The 20,244-nt window shown below is 43.4% G+C and overlaps 2 protein-coding genes across 2 annotated transcripts in view; both read left to right on the forward strand.

Moving 5' to 3' along the window:
- The window catches only part of LOC121397224 (CD48 antigen-like), a 626,518-nt gene that overhangs the window by 22,369 nt on the left and 583,905 nt on the right, over window positions 1-20,244 (forward strand). The window lies entirely within an intron of this gene.
- On the forward strand, window positions 4,695-16,698 carry LOC108705605 (GA-binding protein subunit beta-2). Its single transcript, XM_041573635.1, has 8 exons — window positions 4,695-4,867; window positions 8,278-8,382; window positions 9,779-9,946; window positions 10,034-10,228; window positions 12,178-12,283; window positions 12,819-12,995; window positions 15,055-15,170; window positions 16,145-16,698. The coding sequence occupies exons 2-8, from the start codon at window positions 8,278-8,280 to the stop codon at window positions 16,430-16,432; spliced, it is 1,155 nt and encodes a 384-aa protein (XP_041429569.1). The 5' UTR covers window positions 4,695-4,867; the 3' UTR covers window positions 16,433-16,698.

Genomic DNA, 20,244 nt, shown 5'->3' on the forward strand with positions numbered 1-20,244 from the left:
TCTATAGTAACAGTGGATAATAGTCTCTGGGAAGGGAGTGTGACTGTGGGATAGCAGGTATAGTAGGGAGAGATGGTGCCTATAGTAACAGTGGATAATAGTCTCTGGGAAGGGAGTGTGACTGTGGGATAACAGGTATAGTAGGGAGAGATGGTGCCTATAGTAACAGTGGATAATAGTCTCTGGGAAGGAAGTGTGACTGTGGGATAGCAGGTATAGTAGAGAGAGATGGTGTCTATAGTAACAGTGGATAATAGTCTCTGGGAAGGGAGTGTGACTGTGGGATAGCAGGTATAGTAGGGAGAGATGGTGTCTATAGTAACAGTGGATAATAGTCTCTGGGAAGGGAGTGTGACTGTAGGATAGCAGGTATAGTAGGGAGAGATGGTGTCTATAGTAACAGTGGGATAATACTCTCTGGGAAGGGAGTGTGACTGTGGGATAGCAGGTATAGTAGGGAGAGATGGTGCCTATAGTAACAGTGGATAATAGTCTCTGGGAAGGGAGTGTGACTGTGGGATAGCAGGTATAGTAGGGAGAGATGGTGTCTATAGTAACAGTGGATAATAGTCTCTGGGAAGGGAGTGTGACTGTAGGATAGCAGGTATAGTAGGGAGAGATGGTGTCTATAGTAACAGTGGGATAATACTCTCTGGGAAGGGAGTGTGACTGTGGGATAGCAGGTATAGTAGGGAGAGATGGTGCCTATAGTAACAGTGGGATACAGCTGAGCACAGCACGGAGCGAAGGGAGACAAGCAAAAATGGGCGTGGTCAAAACATTTGGTGCGTGTTATCAAGGTAGATCTCCTGATGGAGGCCAGGTGCCGAGAGTAGATCCCAGTGTAACAAAGTCTGGGCACCCCTGGTATAGACACATCACATATGATTGTGGTGAGTGCCATCTAGTTTGTTTTATATACTGTAGGTAGGGCCCCTAAATTTAACAAAACAGCTTAAATGCACTAAATGAAGATCCAAAAACTTCATGGAATCATTCAGCTTCCATTTATAGAAACACCATGCCCTGACGCATTTCGTGCCTCGATTGTGGACGGGGTGTTTGCATCCTGTTTTGTTACACTGCTGAAACGGAATTAGTGTGCAGTTCATTAGATGCACTTGCCGCAAGTACAGAACCAAATGTAATGGTTGGCACCCTAAATCTAGAACCAATGCCAAGCACCCTGGTCTCGGCTCGTGCTTCTGCCTGTAGCAGCGCCTTTGGCCTCGGGAGGATGCCGCCAGGTCTTAAAACGAGAGGTGCAAGGCGAGGGGTTCTGAACAGTCTGAGGGGCACAACTGTAGGCAGAGTATTTGGGCTGAAGGTCACAATACAAAGCGTTAGGCAGAATCAGATCAGGCCGGGTCAGGGCAGGCGGAGAATAATCGTTGTCAGGCAGACAAGGGTCAAACCAGGTAGTCAATCAGAGGGTTAAGCAGAATCGGAGTCAGTAATCAGGCAAGGGTCAGGTTTCAGAAGGTAGAATAGTCAAAGCCAGGCAGGGTCAAAAACAGATATCAAACAGGATCAGAATCAAATAGATAAAGCTCAAAACACCACAAGGATAAACCTATAACGGGCAAGTTACTGAAGCCCGAATGAGCCTTATATAGGGCTTTGAATTTCGCGTCAAATGTGCCTTTACTTGTCTGCGTCATATGCCTGCGCGTCCGCATCCATAAATAGAACGAGATGTGGGCGTGTGCGCCATAAGAAAACAAAATGGAGGAGGAAGAAGAACGGTGTGGCGGGTGTTTCCGCCCCACCACTGGACCGCCAGGGCAAGTAGTTTTTATTACACCACCACACAAAGGGAATTAAGTTCCCTCAATGCAGCCGTTTATACCAGGGCTCCTGGTGCCCCATAATTTGCACCTTATTATGAAGGGCGGAAGCAACCAGCATTTTTGGCTCATAGCAATAAAAATACCTTGAAAACCTGATTATTTTAGAAACAATGCAGAATATTTTATTGATTGTATTTAGAAAGTTTCTTACTTCAGTATGATGAAGATTACATTTTCATTTTTGCGATAGTTCCCCTTTAACCTTCTGCCAACGTTAGATGCCCAATAAGACCTTTCAATCCTGTTAGAATGGCGAGACGACAGATTTCCAAGCAGAGTTGCTAGGTGGGCGGTTTTCCAGCCATGCGGGCTTGGAAAATACAAACTAGCCAAGGTACGGATTTGGGCTATTTTTTGGGCCTTTAGTTGGTGTGTGCTTTGGAAACCAGCTAAAGTTTTATCTTGCCCTAATGTGCCGAGTCCAGGCCTGGATTAGGAGTCAAAATAGGCCCTGCCATTCCAAGTACACAGAGGCCCAAACAGCCTCCTACCAGCCCACTATATGGTAACTTTCTATGGAATCATACAGTAGCCCCTCTGGCATTTGTCAGAACCCATAGATTGCCAGTCCGAGCCTGGCCGAGTAGTCTGCTTCTCCCAATGCATGTTGGCTAATGTAGTTTTTGTTTAACAATTTGCCAACTGCCAAGTTTAATGTAAGACTACAATACCCAGCATGCAATGGGACTGACTTGTGTAGAAGTTGGGAGTTACCAGATTTTGGGCTCTGTACCCCAGTCTCCCATCCCATTCTCGCATTTTCCAGTGACTTTCCTCAATTTCAGACAATTTTGGGTCAAAAATCTTCTGATGTCTACAGGTTGATCTGTTTCACCAATATTTATTGAAATAGTATTAGGGCCTCTGTATTTACACCCCTGGTTACTGGGCAAATCTGTCCCATTTTGCGTCATGGAAAAATTTGTGAAACAGTGAGAATTTGAAAAAGGCGTATTTTTACAAGTATTCGTTTATTTTTAGATTTTTTTTCACTGCAAATATTGTGCTATTTTTGGGCTACTTTTGAAGTGGCTCTTGGCTATTTTTGGCCGGTTTTGTAGCCGACTTTGGCTGGGTTTGAAAATTAGACCTGGCAACTCTGTGTCCAATTGGGTTGCCACCTGGCCAGTATTTTACCGGCCTGGCCGGTAAAAATGACGGTTGATCCCAATTTTATTAATAGGAAAAAATTATAAATATATAGGAAGGCTGGTATTTTTTTCTGGAAAAGGTGGCAACCCTAGTGTCCAAGGCTTTTTCAGATATCGATCACCTCGTCTCCCGTCATACACACGCCAAATATCGCAGAAAACTTTTCGTATTGTAATATCTGCACGTGTTCGACCACTTTTACTTATATTTGAAAACGCCCATCGGCACTAACCCCAAGAACTAGGGTTGCCTCCCGGTCGGTATTTTAGCGGCCTAGCCGGTAAAACACCTGCCAAGGCCGGGGCCGGTATTACAAAATTACCGGCAATGTAGCTGCTGGTAAATTTGTAATACCCTTCAAAAAGACCCCTCGGCCTGCGCCCAATCCCCTGAGGGCAAGGGCAGATGTGGCGTTTTTACACTGCATTTTTAAAAAGGCTCCAACGGGCGTAAATACGCAGAAACTGCACTACCACTGAAACGAATGGAAAACGCACTATGGAAATTCTCACAGGGCACTTGCAAGCCGAAATCCGCCACAGGACGCCTGTATTGGCGTTTTTCAGCAGAAACACCAATACGTCAAGAAACTACCAAATCAATAGACTCTATGGGATCTGCACGTTTGAAACCACACTTTACGTAAATACGCATTGTATTTTAAATATGGCGTCCAAATTCTCAATGAGAACAATGAGAAGTGCATGTTGGGAAAAGAAACCTACGCATGTTGACGGTCACGTGTGGGTTTACCGGCGTATTTTCACCGGGCGTTTCTTTTTTAAAAACGCCACGTCTGGCCTTGCCCTTAGCTTTTGTCCTCCGTCTTCAGCTCTCCATGTCGTGCCCCTGTCTCCTTTTACATCATGGACCCGTCCCTTTTGATCTCACACCCCTCCCCTTTTGTTCCCGCCCCCAACAGCCGGTAAAAAATCTAGGAAAAGGCGGCAACCCTTCCAATAACATACCTCCCAAATGTCCCGTTTTTAGAGGGGCAGTGCCTCTTTTGACAGCTTAACCAGTCCCTCGTTTGTATTGGAAAGTCCCGTTTTTCTCTGCACTGAACAGCCAGAAAAATAAACAAAGTTTCTCACTTAATTGGCTTTTGGCAGAGAGCCCAGAACAGCCAGAGCTGCAGATAAGATACCGTTGTAACAATAGTTAAAGACTCACAGCTGAAAGGGCAATTCACCTGCAAAACTGTAATAACTGAAAAATAACCACAGAAATAACTTTCATAACCTGCCAAATTTTGTAAAATGAACATGGTAATTAGGGGGTGTGGCCACCAAAATGGGCTACTCGCCAGTTGGGAGGCATATGCCAAGAATATTGTTTGCTCAAACCCAGGGAAATCTTCCGAAGAAAATGTAAACTATGTAAACTTGACTTTCTAAATTGGTCGTTTTTATTCATTTCCACAAAGTTCACCTCAGAAGTTGCATTCCCGCCCTTAAAGCTTTGAAAGTGAATGGGTTTGGAGGCCAGCAGGCACATACACAATATGAGTGCAGCACTGGCTGGTTTGGTTACACTGCCTGTGTCATATCATGTCCCTCTCTGAGGAAACCTAAAGCACAGAGCAAGGAGATACAAGCCGAACTACATTCACTTATCTCACAGAGGCGGGTGTGGGCGGGACTAAGGGGAATTCACCTCAGACCATTAAGGGGGAGGAGACTCCTCAAGGGGATGACGTCAAAGTAGCGCGGTGGATTATGGGAGGCTGAGAGTTTCCCCCGTTCTTATCCGGAAAGGCTGAGCGGAGTCTATTGTGTGTGTGTTTGTTGTGCAGCTGGGGCGGGGGAATGGTTGGATGTGTCCGAGGAGGAAGCAGCACGGGAGGCCATACAAGCTGATCTCAGGTCAGTAGCTGAATAGGCCCGCGCCATGTTAACTCTTTCAGGCCTGATGGCGGGTTTTATATCTGCTGGACTGAAAGTCATGCGTCTTACAAGTGATTGCGCCAGTAAAGCTTATTGCACTTCATTGCTTTTTTTTTTATTTGCCTTCTTCTTCTCACTCTTTTCAGCTTTCAAACGGGGGTCACTGACCCCATCTAAAAACAAATACTCTGTAAGGCTACACGTTAATTGTTATTGCTACTTTTTATTCCTCCTCTTTCTATTCAGGCCTCTCCTGTTCATATTCCAGTCTCTTATTAAAATCAGTGCCTGGTTGCTAGGGGAATTTGGACCCTAGCAACCACATAGCTGAAATTGCAAACTGGAGAGCTGCTGAATAAAAAGCTAAATGACTTGTATTGTATTATATCAGGTTTAATGTGCAGCCTCTGACCAGGATCAGGGGCCACAGATAGGGTTGCCACCTTTTCTGGAAACAAATACCGGCCCTCCTATATATTTATCTTTTTTCCTTATTAATAACATTGGGATCAACCATCATTTTTTCCGGCCAGGTGGCAACCCTAGTCACAGACGAGGACCCTAAAATGAAACCCCCCGCTGAACACTGGAGTAGTGCAGACAAGGGGAGCAGCTTTGCACTCTGGGTATTTTGCTGGAGTCCTTTACTGGTGCAATGAGAGAGCTCTGGCACATGGGCTGGAGGGTCGCTGGATCTTGTTACACTGGGCAGAGAGTGTTACAATCTATGTGCTCCGGGTGTGTAGAGAGTGAGTGACAGTTTTCACCAGCAGTTGGGGTTCTCCTAAAATCAGTGTGGGACATCCGTGTGCCTTCTGGGGATGGAGAGTGTTTGGCTTCAGGAGTTACTGTGCCCCTGAAATCAGCGTGGGAGGGTGACTGGAGGTGTCCTAGTGGGTATGGACCAGCTGGGGAGGGAGTGTTGAAGTTTAGGGGTGATTGCATCTAAAATAAGTGTAGGGGGGTCAGGCTCTAGGTGAGGGTGGGGCAGTTTATTTCAGCTCTAAGGTGGGGATGTTTCTGTGGTTGGGGGCCCAAGTAAGCGGATGTAGAAAACTCAGTACTGATATATGTGGTAGGCAGAGAGTGTCTGGCAGCACAGACGTAGGAGAAAAGGATTACTGTATTCCTGGGGGCGGCCGGGTTAGATAATGAAATATTCCAGCAGGGAGGCAACATGTAGTAGATAGGAGGTGTAAGTGCCAGGCTGCTTGTTACTATGAGGGGCTGGATGTGCCATCTGGCCGGAGGGTATTACCCATGAATGTAACTGGCTGCAGTCAGATTGTGCAGATCTCCAACTATGGACAACAGTAGGTGAGCACCGAGTGTGGCCTGTTAAGGACACCAGGATTCCTAAATATTTGCATGGGGCAGTTACACTGTAATTCCAATCAAACTAAATAGTGTTTGTGCATTGAGGGTATTATGCTTGGTTATGTCACTGTATCCCTACTGCATGTACTGTGTATCCCTACTGTATGTACTGTGTATCCCTACTGTATGTACTGTGTATCCCTACTGTATGTACTGTGTATCCCTACTGTATGTACTGTGTATCCCTGTCAGTATATTCCTCCCTAGTTGTATCCCTACTGTATGTACTGGGTATCCCTATTGTATGTAGTGTATATCCCTACTGTATGTACGGTGTATCCCTGTCAGTATATTCCCTAGTTGTATCCTTACTATATATCCCTACTGCATGTACTGTGTATCCCTGCCTGTATAATACTCCTGGCTGTATCCCTACTGTATATATGGAGGGCTGAAGGGGGGCTCTGAGATGTAGAGCTGAGGGGTCTGTAGGAGAGTTGCAGGAGCAGGGGTGGGTGAGCTTCAGGCGAAACTCCTGCTCAGGGACACATCTTTATAGAGTTTGGGGTACACCCAGGCTTTGGCAGGACACCCCTCTCCTGTTCTTCACTTTAAACCCCCCCCCCCCATGTGCTGCCTTTCGTTTGTATATCATTCTGGAGATTCTTGTTTTATTCCCAGCTAAGCTGCTAATGTTATGTTTTTCTATTCAATCTTCATGAGAGTGACAACTGGCGTCCCATGGCTTTATGTCCCACTGTGCTGCCCTATATGTGGGTGCTGAGTAGCTCTCCCTCTCTCACCCAGTCTGGCTTCAAGCTTTGAGTTTCCTTGCATGGACTGGTCTGGGCGGAGCTACATAACAGCAGCCAATCAGTGCTATGGGGGGGGCAATGACATCAGAGCAGTGCATTATGGGGCATGAAATTTTGTCTTGCGTGGGGCCGCCAATTCCTTCTGCTGTGAAGCAAAGGCCCCAGAGTCAGGAGTTCCCGTCCCTATCTGCAAAAGCAGGGGGTCTTGTTTATTTATTTGTTGTACTGCTGGGGCGGGGGTGGGGATGGTGGGACTGGAGCAGAAAGCAGCAAGAGATACAAGCTGATCTCAGGTCACTAGCTGAATAGGCCCGGGTCCTGTTAACTCTTTCAGGCCTGAAATGCTGTAATGGGGGGTTTTATATTTGCTTGCCTCGAAGATATTTATGTCACGTGATTAAATTATTGTGCATGGAACTCAGTGTCAGTCTGCAAGTGCAATATGTGTGTTTGCTTGATATTATTTGCAACTCTCTGGGAATATTAAAGGAGAACTAAAGCCTAACTAAAGAAGTAGCTAGAAATGTTGTACATTGTTTTGTGCTTCTGTACCGGCCCAAGGCAACCACAGCCCTTTAGCAGTAAAGATCTGTGTCTCCAAAGATGCCCCAGTAGCTCCCCATCTTCTTTTCTGCTGATTCACTGCACATGCTCTGTGCTGCTGTCACTTACTGAGCTTAGGGACCCACTCACAATATACAGTACACATAGAATAGAAATGTCACACTATAAGGCTGATTAGTAATTAATACAGATAATTACTACATGGCAGCACAGAAACCAGTGCAATTAGCATCAGAATTTAATAATCAGCAAACCTGTAGCATCAGCTTATATTACAGCCAGGGAAGCTCATTTTCTGCTGGATAATTAGTGACGAGCCCTAAGCTTAGCTTCTCAACAGCCAATCAGAGCCCACTGAGCATGTGAGTGTCACAGACACTTTCCAAGATGGTGACCCCCTGTGACAAGTTTGAAGTCCTGGATCATTGCTGCTATTGACAAGCTGTAACTTTAGCCTTGTGCAATAAGTTCAGAAGATATGCAATTTCTAGCCACATTCATTTTTAGGGTTTAGTTCTCCTTTAATGACTTGAATTGTAGGTCAGTGTGACTGTGATACAGTGTGTAATTGTGTCTCCTAGTATGTCAGTACCACTAGTGTGTGATATGGTGTGTAAATGGTACACTGAGTGAATAAAACCACACATATGATTGTATTCATGGAAATAACTGCTGTGTTTTGCCAATAAACAGATGGCGCTGGACCTTGGCAAGAGATTACTGGAAGCCGCACGCAATGGAGAAGATGATGAAATACGGGTGTTGATGCAAAATGGCGCCCCTTTCACTACAGACTGGGTATGTATGCTCCAGTGAACACGTTTCCCCGCATTTTACATTTTCTTTTTTTTTATTTGTGGCCCCACCAATTTACAATGCATTTCCCTGATATGCCCAAAAACTGTTTTATATATGTTGCCCTGATATGCCCAAAAACTGTTTTTTTTCCCCTCTATGAATGTTATTATTATTGAAATAAAGATTTATTAAAATACTGACCAGATGTATATTTGTTCCATGGTTCTGCCTATAAATGGTCAATTGCAATGAGTCTGCCCCTTATACAGTCCTGCACCAATCACCAATTGCTTTTGGTTGTGTATGACTGTAATATTTAACCCTTGTTATTAACACAGCAAATATTGTATCTCAAAGTAAAACAGACTCCTGTGCTTATATCCTTTCAGTACTTGAAGAAAAAGTTACTTTTAAGGGGTAGTTTTTTCAGTTCAATTGGTTTTTGACAGTTCACCAGAAATAAAGAATTTTTCCAATTACTTTCTATTTTCTATGTGTGACCGTTCTAATATTAAAGTGTCATTTATCACCTCCTAAAGCAGCTCTTAGATGGGAGGTCGCCGACCCTCAATTGATACATTTCTTATCTTTGTCCCTGCTGAGCAGAATCTCTGGGTTTCATTACAGGCAGCTGTAAGGGTCAGGCCACACAAGCAGATTTGGAGAGATTAAGACTTTGGGCGACTTCGGAAAACGTGCCTTCCCCCAGGCAATTTTCATTTTAGCCGGCGGTGAGCAGGGGGAAGGCAGTTTGGAGAGATTGTCGCTGGGGCGACTAATCTCCCCGAATCTGCTCTATTGGCCTGACCCTTACAGCTGCCTGTAATGAAACCCAGAGATTCTGCTCAGCAGGGACAAAGATAAGAAACGTATCAACTAAATGTATCAATTTAGGGTCGGCGACCTCCCATCCAAGAGCTGCTTTAGGAAGTGAAAAATTACACTTTACACTTCAATATTAGAATGGTCACACATAGAAAATATAAAGTAATTGGAAAAATTCTTTATTTCTGATGAACTGTCCAATTTTCATTTTAGCATTTCATTTTAGCCGGCGGAGGGCAGGGGCATATAAAAATAAATGATCTTTAAGGCTACAAATGTATTGTTATTGCTTCTTTTTATTACTCCTCTTTCTATTAATGCCTTTTCCTATACATTTCCCAGTCTCTCATTCCAATCATTGCAGGGTTGCTAGGGTAATTTGGGCCCTAGCAATCAAACTGCAGAGATTGCAAACTGGAGAGCTGCTGAATAAAAAGCTAAATAACTCAAAAACCACAAATAATTCGAAATGAAAACCGAATGCAAATTGTCTCAGAATATCCCTCTCAGCATCATACTAACAGTTAACTCAAACAACCCCTTTAAATTTTAAATGCCCATGTCTTTTCAGCTTGGGACATCTCCTCTGCACCTGGCTGCTCAGTATGGCCACTTCTCCACTGTTAAAGTTCTCCTGCAGGCCGGCATTAGCAGAGACGCCCGCACTAAGGTGGATAGGACTCCCCTGCACATGGCGGCTGCAGATGGACACGCTCCTATTGTGGATCTACTCATCAAGGTAAGCGACGATTATAAATGTGGGGGGTTCTCAAGGCTGAGGGTCTCTGTACATATAAATAACGGGTATCATTTGTGGCCCTTGCAGAATGGAGCCAATGTCAATGCCAGGGACATGTTAGAGATGACGGCTTTACACTGGGCCACAGAGCACAGTCACCACGACGTGGTTCACCTGCTGATAAAGTCGGGGGCAGACGTCAGCTCTCACAACAAATTCGGCAAGACTCCCATTGACATTGCACTGGACAAGAACAACCATGAGCTGTTGGTCACCATGCAGGTAAGAGCAGTGGGACACACGGCATTTCATAGGGACATTATCAGACTCCCCCCACCCCCAGTGACTTAATTGCTTGACCAGTGATCCGGCTGGCGTTCCTCTGCGTAGTTCTCCTTTAAGTTAACTTTTAGTTTGTTAAAGAATGGCCAATTCTGAGCAGCTTTTCAAGTGGTCTTCATTATTTATTTTTTATAGTTTTTGCATTACATGCCTTTTTCTTCTGACTCTTTCCAGCTTTCATATAGGGGTCAGTGACCCCATCTAAAAACATCTTTAAGACTACAAATATATTGTTATTGCTTGTGCTGAACACCAGAAACTTGGATCGATGCCCTTTTGTTTGTATTTAACTTCTCCCATGCTCACAGACCTACAGGGTGTGTAATGATATATGTAAATTAGAATGATTTTGATTGGCTGTATCTAATTAACCCTGTGATGTCTTTGGCACTTTTTTTGCACTATTTATTTAAAGATGTTTGCACAATGCACATTATACTTGACAAAGTTCCCAAAGAGGCCGAAACATTGGAGTGGCTATATGTGTGTATAAATAAAACATGGAATTACCAAATCCGAATCCTAATTTGCCGCACCAGGGGTTTTACCATGAAAATAGTGTTATATTGTTACATAGTATGCATAACTGACGTTTTGGTACTCATTTGGACCTTTGTCAAGGTGAAAATACATATAGTTCTCCCTTAAAGGGATCCTGTCATAGAAAAACATGTTTTTTTTCAAAATGCACCAGTTAATAGTGCTGCTCCAGCAGAATTCTGCACTGAAATCCATTTCTCGCAAGAGCAAACTGATTTTTTTATATTCAATTTTGAAATCTGACATGGGGCTAGACATTTTGTCAGTTTCCCAGCTGCCCCTGGTCATGTGACTTGTGCCTGTACTTTAGGAGAGAAATGCTTTCTGGCAGGCTGCTGTTTTTCCTTCTCAATGTAACTGAATGTGTCCCAGTGGGACATGGGTTTTTACTATTGAGTGTTGTTCTTAGATCTACCAGGCAGCTGTTATCTTGTGTTAGGGAGCTGTTATCTGGTTACCTTCCCATTGTTCTTTTGTTTGGCTGCTGGGGGGAAAGGGAGGGGGTGATATCACTCCAACTTGCAGTACAGCAGTAAAGAGTGATTGAAGTTTATCAGAGCACAAGTCACATGACTTCGGGCAGCTGGGAAATTGATATGTCTAGCCCCATGTCAGATTTCAAAATTGAATATAAAAAAATCTGTTTCCTCTTTTGAGAAATGGATGAGCACTATTAACTGATTCATTTTGGAAAAAATGTTTTTTCCCATGACAGTATCCCTTTAAATCAGGGGTCCCCAACCGCCGGCCCGCGTCCCAGGCAGCAGACAGTCCTGAAGTGGGCCGCCTAACAATTAACGAGCGCCAAATTGAACACCGGTGCGCTGAATTGAACACTGACCCCCTCCTGGTCCTTGCAGAAAAATTTGGCTCTTCTTTGCTCCCTGGGCCCAAAAAACTGGAGACTCCTGCCTTAAATAATATCCACCCACATGGTATGAAAGTGCCTGTGACATCATGTGCAAATTTTAACCCATTGTATGGCTGGACACCAGCAACATTCAATATGTTAAATATATCTCATAACATCTCTTCTCACGTTGGTTTTCAACCAAGTATTAGAAATGAACATTTTATTTTCAGTTTTTTTAATTTGTCCAATTACTTTTGAGCCCTTGAAGTGATTGTGTTAAAAAAAAAAAAAAGGCTTTAGTTCCTCACATTTTTGTGCAATCTTTTTGTTCAACCCACTGAATTAAAGCTGAAAGTCTGCAGTTTAACTGCATCAGAGTTGTTTCATTTAGAATTTATTGTGTATATATATATATATATATGTACATATATAATTATTGTGTATATATAACATATATAATTATATAACACTTTCTGCTTTTTCTTTTTTTTTTCAGGAGGCGCTGCAGGGCAAACCCCTAACAAGGAAACAAGGAAATGTCATCTCTGTATCTTCCCCACAGTATATCTTGACTCCCGTAGCGAATGTGAAATCCTCGCATGGTAGGTACCTGTACAGTATGTACTTACCTGTCTGTGGCAAATGCTCCATTGCTTGTCCTTTGCATCGCTTCCAGCTCCTTGTTTTAGGCCCCCTGCACTGAAGGAGCAGCTTAGCCCAACTTTTTTGGCTCAGCAATATGACAGTACAGGAACAGGACCTGTTATCCAGAATGCTCGGGACCTGGGGCTTTCCGGATAATGGATCTTTCTGTAATTTGGACCCTCATACCTTGTCTACTAGAAAATAATTTAAACATTTAAATAAACCCAATAGCCTGTTTTTGCTTCCAATAAGAAAAAATTATATCTTAGTTGGGAACAATTACAATCTACTGTTTCATTATTACACAGAAAAAGGAAATCATTTAAAAAAAACAATTCCTAAAATGGAGTCTATGGGCGACGGCCTTTCTGTAATTCAGAGCTTTCTGGATAATGAGTTACCCGATAGCAGATCTGATACCAGTACAAGGTCTGTAGGAGGGAAGAAAAAATTCTCTCGGCACCCGTACAGTAAATGTTTTAATTTCCCCAGCTCAAGGCACTGAAGTTGTGACGTTTGAGCCGTCGGTGCAGCAGATGGTAGAGAACGGAGGTCAGAGAGTGATCACAATCGTTACAGATGGAATTCAGCTGGGCAGCCTCCCTGGGCAACTGTCTGTCGGGGGCCTACGCACTCCTCGTATACTTACCATCCAGAACGGAGAGCAAGGTAACCTGCATCCCACATGCACAATTACTCCTTCCCTTACAGCACGGGATGTTGCACTTCCTACAGTAACACATAGTAACATAATGAGTTAGATTGAAAAAAGACACATGTTCAACCTTTAGGGCTCTTACACATGAGCGTTTTTACCTGCGCTCCCCAGCGTTCCGTTTTTCGGCGTTCAGCCGCAGGGGAGCGCAGGAATAGACGCATTTCATTATTTCAAATGGGGCTGTACTCACTCAGGCGCGTGCAGGTGCCGAACGCAGGAAAAATGCAGCATGTTGCGTCTCAACCTGCGTTCGGCGCCTACATGCGCCTGTGTGAGTACAGCCCCATTTGAAATAATGAAATGCGTCTATTCCTGCGCTCCCCTGCGGCTGAATGCCGAAAAACGGAGCGCAGGTAAAAACGCTCATGTGTAAGAGCCCTTAAACTCTCTATATAACCTGCCTAACTGCCAGTTGATCCAGAGGAAGGTAAAAACCCATCTGAAGTCTCTCCAATTTCCCTCAGAGGGGGAAAATTCCTTCCTGACTCCAAAATGGCAATGGGACCAGTCCCTGGATCAACTTGTACTATGAGCTCTCTCCCATATCCCTGTATTCCCTCACTTGCTAAACACCATCCAACCCCTTAAAGGGGTGTTTCACCTTTAAGTTAAATTTAAGTATGTTATAGAATGGCTTAGTCTAAGCAACTTTTCAGTTGGTCTTCATTATCTTCTTTTTTAGAGTTTTATTTAAATATCTGCCTTCCTCTTCTAACTCTTTCCTGTTTTCATATGGGGGTCACTGACCCCCATCTAAAAACAAATGCTCTGTAAGGCTACAAATATATTGTGATTGCTACTTTACATTACTCATCTTTCTACTCCGGCCTCTCCTATTCATGTTCCAGTTTCTTATTCAAATCAGTGCATGGTTGCTAAGGGAATTGGACCCTAGCAAACAGCTGAAGCTGGAGAGCTGCTGGTTGCTAAGGCTTAATTACCCTACCAACCAGGCAACAGTTTTGACGTCACAATGAAAGATCAGTCGGGGAGAACCAGAACATTCTTGTCTACTGGCTTAGGATTGATTATCATTAAAGGAGAAGGAAAGCTACTGAAACAGTTTAATGCCAATAGAATAACCACAATAGTACAAGCTAGTAGACGCTTTCTGTTTGTTTAGGATAGCAGCTGCCATATCAGCTTGCTGTGACATCACTCCCTGCCTGAGTCTCTCCCTGCTTACTCATAGCTCTGGGCTCAGATTAGAGCAGGGAGGTGAGGCGGAGAGGGAGAGGTGCAAACTGAGCATGCTCAAGCCCTAGCCCTGGATGTTTAAGCTGAAAACAGGAAGTCTGATACAGAAGCCCATGAGTACACAATAGAAAGAAAATGCTGTTTCTATTATAGGAGAAACATACCCGTAACATAAAAACCCTACCCTTTGTTACCCCCCCCCCCAGCCTAGATGGTACCCAGGGCAAATTCTCCTAACTTTTTACTTACCCCTCGATGCAGATTCTACTGTCCCCCGCAGTTCACGGCAGCCATCTTCTTTTCCTTCGGAAGCAGACCTTCGTTTTCGGCCCATGCGCGGTCTGAGTCATTTTCTGGTCCCGAACAACTTTGCATGCGCCAAAAGTCACGAAAATTTCCAAAAATCGTTTGGGGGGCGTAGGGTTTTTTATGTTACGGGTTTTTTTCTCCTTTAACTGAGGACTCAGAACAGCATTACTGATAAAGCTTACTTCGTTTTAGCCTTTCCTTCTCCTTTAATGCTTGCTGTTACTATTGAGTGTGTGACTGCCCCTGAGTAATGTGGGCGTGGTTACAACTCCTGGCTTGCAGCACTGAGATCCTGGGTTCGGTTCTGCCCGGGGCACTCTCAGGGGGGGCGCTAGTTTCTCTTGCATCATGGTGTCCTAACAGTATTAGTGACTCTCCAGCAGTACGAGTGGCCATTGCCAGTAGTTTTGAGGATAATCAGACAGGAATGGTCAGACTTCAGAACAAAATGGATGTTGCTGCACCTGCCATTTCAATACACAATAAACTCTGTCTGTGTTGCAGCTGTAGAGGTGGCTGAAGAGCAAGTTGTAGAAGAGACTGTCCTGGTGGAAGTGTCGCCGCCTTCTCCTCCTGCCAAAAAGTACCGAGTAGCAACATGTGCTACAGAAGAAGGACCAGTAAGTGATGATAATGACTAACAGATAATGTCCTGGATAGCCAGCGACCAGCTCATCACAGTCACGTCCTACCAGGACAGAAGTCAGTGTGTATTCCCACCTCTACTATTTGTTCAACAGAAGGACAGTCCCAAGATAGTCAGGGATCAGCTGTATGTACTGTATTATCCCCACCCCTCCCCCACCTGCACAGAAAATACCTACCCACATACCTACTGTACTGGGAAAGTGTATCCCACCCCTCCCCCACCTGCACAGAAAATACCTACCCACATACCTACTGTACCTACTGTACTGGGACTGTGCATCCCTCCCCTCTCCCACCTGCACAGAAAATACCTACCCACATACCTACTGTACTGGGAAAGTGTATCCCACCCCTCCCCCACCTGCACAGAAAATACCTACCCACATACCTACTGTACCTACTGTACTGGGACTGTGTATCCCTCCCCTCTCCCACCTGCACAGAAAATACCTACCCACATACCTACTGTACTGGGAAAGTGTATCCCACCCCTCCCCCACCTGCACAGAAAATACCTACCCACATACCTACTGTACCTACTGTACTGGGACTGTGCATCCCTCCTCTCTCCCACCTGCACAGAAAATACCTACTCACATACCTACTGTACCTACTGTACTGGGACTGTGTATCCCTCCCCTCTCCCACCTGCACAAAAACTACCTACCCACATACCTACTGTACCTACTGTACTGGGACTGTGTATCCCTCCCCTCTCCCACCTGCACAAAAACTACCTACCCACATACCTACTGTACCTACTGTACTGGGACTGTGTATCCCTCCCCTCTCCCACCTGCACAAAAACTACCTACCCACATACCTACTGTACCTACTGTACTGGGACTGTGTATCCCACCCCTCTCCCACCTGCAGAGAAACTACATTCTGTTTAGGTTGGCCCTGTGTGATAGAAGAGCTATAATCTCCTTTATTCTGCCACTAGGAGGGGAACAGTAAAAAAGAGAGGCAAGAGTTGGAGCAGCAACTGCAGGAAGCCAACCTCCGTGCCTGTGAGTTCCGACAGCAGCTCAGAGAGAAAGAACAAGAGGCAGAGGCCTATAGAGTCAAACTGGAGAGTCTGGAGCGGCAACAATTGAACGGAGACAGATTCACAGCAGTGGAGGATGGAGACACCATTATTGTATCGGCCGAAGAGCTCGCCGGAGTGGAAGTCACAGAGGTAGAGACAGTGGAGCATCATTCTGACATTCCACCCGAAAGTGCCACTTGAGACTACATTTTCTTCCACATTGGAACTGCTGTGAGCCACATACCTCTCCTACTCACCTGCAATCCCTTATCCATGGAATACTGACCTCGGAATCCTCTGAGGCTTCTTGCTCCTCTTTCACTAGGATTTGGCTTTAGCATGGAGTCCGGGGAAAGCCTTTCTCTTTGCTGAAATTGTCACATGCAAGTTATATTGCTTAGCCTCTGGCTGCAAATGGCCTAAATGTTTGTGTGTGTTGAGAGAGATATATAGATATATATATATATATATATATATATATATATATATATATATATAGATATATAGATATATATATAGATATATATATATATATATAGATATATATATATATATAGATATATATATATATATATATATAGATATATATATATATATACATACATACTTGAAAAAAGACCAGCAACACAGTTATCTTTGTGTATCGAAATCAAAGTGTATTCATTTCGTGCATGATTAGCCTATCATGGCTATTCATGCACGAAATGAATACACTTTGAGTTTGATACACAAAGATCCCGATGTTGATGGTCTTTCAATTATTCCAACCATTTACCGAGCACCTGGGGAAAATGATTTCAGCAGGGTGCTGTCCTTGTGAAGATATATATATATATACACATATATACTTTTTTTATCAATATAATGACATTTCCAAACAAAAATTGTTTTTAAAGGGGTTGTTCACCTTTGAGTTGTTTAGTATGATGCAGGGAGTGATATTCTGAGACAATTTGCAATTGGTTTTCATTTTATATTATTTGTGGGTTTTGAGTTATTTCGCTTTACTCTCCAGTTTGCAAATTCATCCATCTGGTTGCTAGGGTGCAAACCAACCCAGCAACCAGGCGTCAATTTCCCTTAGAGACTAGATGATGAATAGGAGAGTCCTGAATAAAAAGACGAGTGATAAAAAGTAGCAATAACAATATGTTTGTAGCCTTACAGAGCATTTGTTTTTTTAGATGGGGGTCAGTGATCTCCCCCCCCCATTTGAAATCTGGAAAGAGTCAGACGAAAAAGGCAAATAATTACAAAACTATAAAAAATAAATAATGAAGACCAGTTGAAAAATTGCCTAGAATTAGCCATTTTATAACATACTAAAAGTTAACTTAAAGGTGAACCACCCCCCTTTAATTGAAGGGCACAGACTCTCTGATAGGAATTTCGTTTTGCAGGAAGGAGCCGTTTCAATGCAGTTCCCAGAGTTTGCCCTGCAAGTGCCTCCGTGTGTCTATTTGCTCCTCTGATTCCTTCCTGATACACTCACCCCCTGTCCTGGAATGGGGAGTAGGAGCGGCTAATAGTATTTCATTGCATGTCGTTGCTCAATAACTCTTGTCTCTTCCCCAGCACTATTCACACGTAACCTGCGAGTGGCCCAGTAAAAACCAAAACTGCCTCTTCATTCCGGTCAAGATGTTCAGCTTGGAGTTCTGATGAGAGTAGCACCACCTAGTGGCAGCCCAAAGCTACTCCTGCTACTCGCTGAAGCAAAGAAGTGACTTTCGTAGAAATTTCAGCCTATCATAACGCTAAGATTCGGGGAGATTTAGTCGCACGGCGACAAATCCCCTTTTTTCAAGCGACTAATCTCCCTGAAAAGCCTTCCTGACGGATAGAATCTAAATCACTGGTGGGATGGCGCTCGGAGCGCTTTGTTTTCTGAAGTCGTCCGAAGTTTCCTTTTGGAAAACGAATCGCTCCGAGTGCCATCCTGCCGGCAATTTGGATTCTAGAAGGTTTTTCGGGCCGATTAGTCGCCAGAAGAAGAGGCGATTTGTCACCGGGCGATGAAATCTCCCCGAATCTTATAGTGTGCCCTTAACCTAAAGGGGAAGTATCGCAAAAAGGCAAAATGTAATATAAGCTTCCTCATACTGAAATAAGAAACTTTCTAAAAACAATCAATTAAAAATTCTGCATTGTTTCTGAAATAATCAAGTTTATCTTCACTATTCCTCTCTCAGCATCTGTTTCTCTTCATTCTCTCTTCATGCAGCAGTTGGGTGTCAGATATTCATTGACAGTTAGATCCAATATATCTTATAGGGGGGCTCCTTTTGCCTAGAAGATGTATTAGAGGTCACTCTATTAAACTCACCAGACATCATGTCTCTCTACATGCAGAATTTGTGCAGAAGGCAGATATTGTTAGCGCTCACTCAAATAACTGATTCCAGCAAAAAAACAAAATGTAACAAAATAACTGCCTTTTGCACAAATCCTGCATGTAGAGAGACATGATGTCTGGTGAGTTTAATAGAGTGAGCTCTAATACATCTTCTAGGCAAAAGGAGCCCCCCTATAAGATATATTGGATCTAACTGTCAATGAATATCTGACACCCAACTGCCGCATGAAGAGAAACAGATGCTGAGAGAGGAATAGTGAAGATAAACTTGATTATTTCAGAAACAATGCAGAATATTTAATTGATTGTATTTGGAAAGTTTCTAATTTCATCACGATGAAGCTTATATTTACAATTTTGCAATAGTTCCCCTTTAAAGGGTATCTAAACCCAACATGAAAAATTAATTTTTTTTAAAGTACTTTTTCCCCCCGCTTTTGCTTTTTATATTTGTTTTCAGTGGTTTCTGAACAGTTTTCAGCTGCTTATAACAAGCCCGTGGCTCATCAACACCCATTGAGATCTGCCAAGCTGGTGGCATCTCCAAACAGACACCCCTCTGTATAGTTCTCTCTGTGATTGCTGTAGATTTCAAAGTGTTAACACTCCAGGTCCATCCCAGATCACTGGCAGCCCCCGATATTCCACTACTGGGGACTTAGAAACCTGCTATAGGCCCAGTTTTAAAATCAAATGCGACATTGTAAGGACTGTACAGAATGGTGTTTATTGGAGACGCCACCTTTGGAGTCAGATAATCTTATAGGATCAGTAAACCTTTAAAATAAGTGCATGTAAAATTGATGAGGGGGCTATTCTAAGCAATTTTGTAATTTACATTCATTATTTATTTATTTTTTAATTCCAAGATATTAAGGGATACATGTACTGTTAATATGAATTTTGTTCCAACAGCGCCACCTGCTGGTCAGTTTCTGACCAGTCTGACCACCAAGTAGTCAAGGAAGTTGTCAGGAGAAAGAAAGAGGCTGCTCTGATGTTCTTCTGCTTAGGAAAGCTTTAAGAAAGGTTTCTAATTGTTTTTTTTTTTCTATATTATTTAGTCTTTACTGCAGTTAGATGTAGAATGGGGGCCTGGGGCAGAGATGTATTCTTATTTATCACATAATGTAGCAGAAAGGAGGTGACGCCTGTAGTAAACAAAAAAGCAAGGGTAGGTCAATGCTATTTACTGTAATATTAATACACATTCCCTTATAATTATTTTCAGAATTGCTCTGCACTCTCTTTTGCCTCCATGTCTCCAGGCATAAAATCCATGAATATGAAAAGCAACACATCCTAAAGGCTGGGGGAGTGCAGGCAGCTAAAACAGTGAGCAGGCAGCTTAAAGGGGTTCTTCACCTTTTAGTATGATGTAGAGAGTGATATTCTGAGACAATTTTTTATTATTTGTGGTTTTTGAGTTATTTAGCTTTTTGTTCAGTAGCTCTCCAGTTTGCAGATTCAGCCATCTGGTTGCTAGGGTCCAAATTACCCTAGCAACCATGCATTGATTTGAATAAGAGACTGGGATATGAATAGGAGAGACAAATAGAAAGATGAGTAATAAAAAGTAACAAAAACAATACATTTGTAGTCTTACAGAGCATTTGTTTGACCCCCATTTGAAAGCTGGAAAGTGTCAGAAGAAAAA

This window comes from Xenopus laevis, chromosome 8L, assembly GCF_017654675.1.
Source record: "Xenopus laevis strain J_2021 chromosome 8L, Xenopus_laevis_v10.1, whole genome shotgun sequence".
In the NCBI taxonomy this organism is placed as follows: Eukaryota; Metazoa; Chordata; class Amphibia; order Anura; family Pipidae; genus Xenopus; species Xenopus laevis.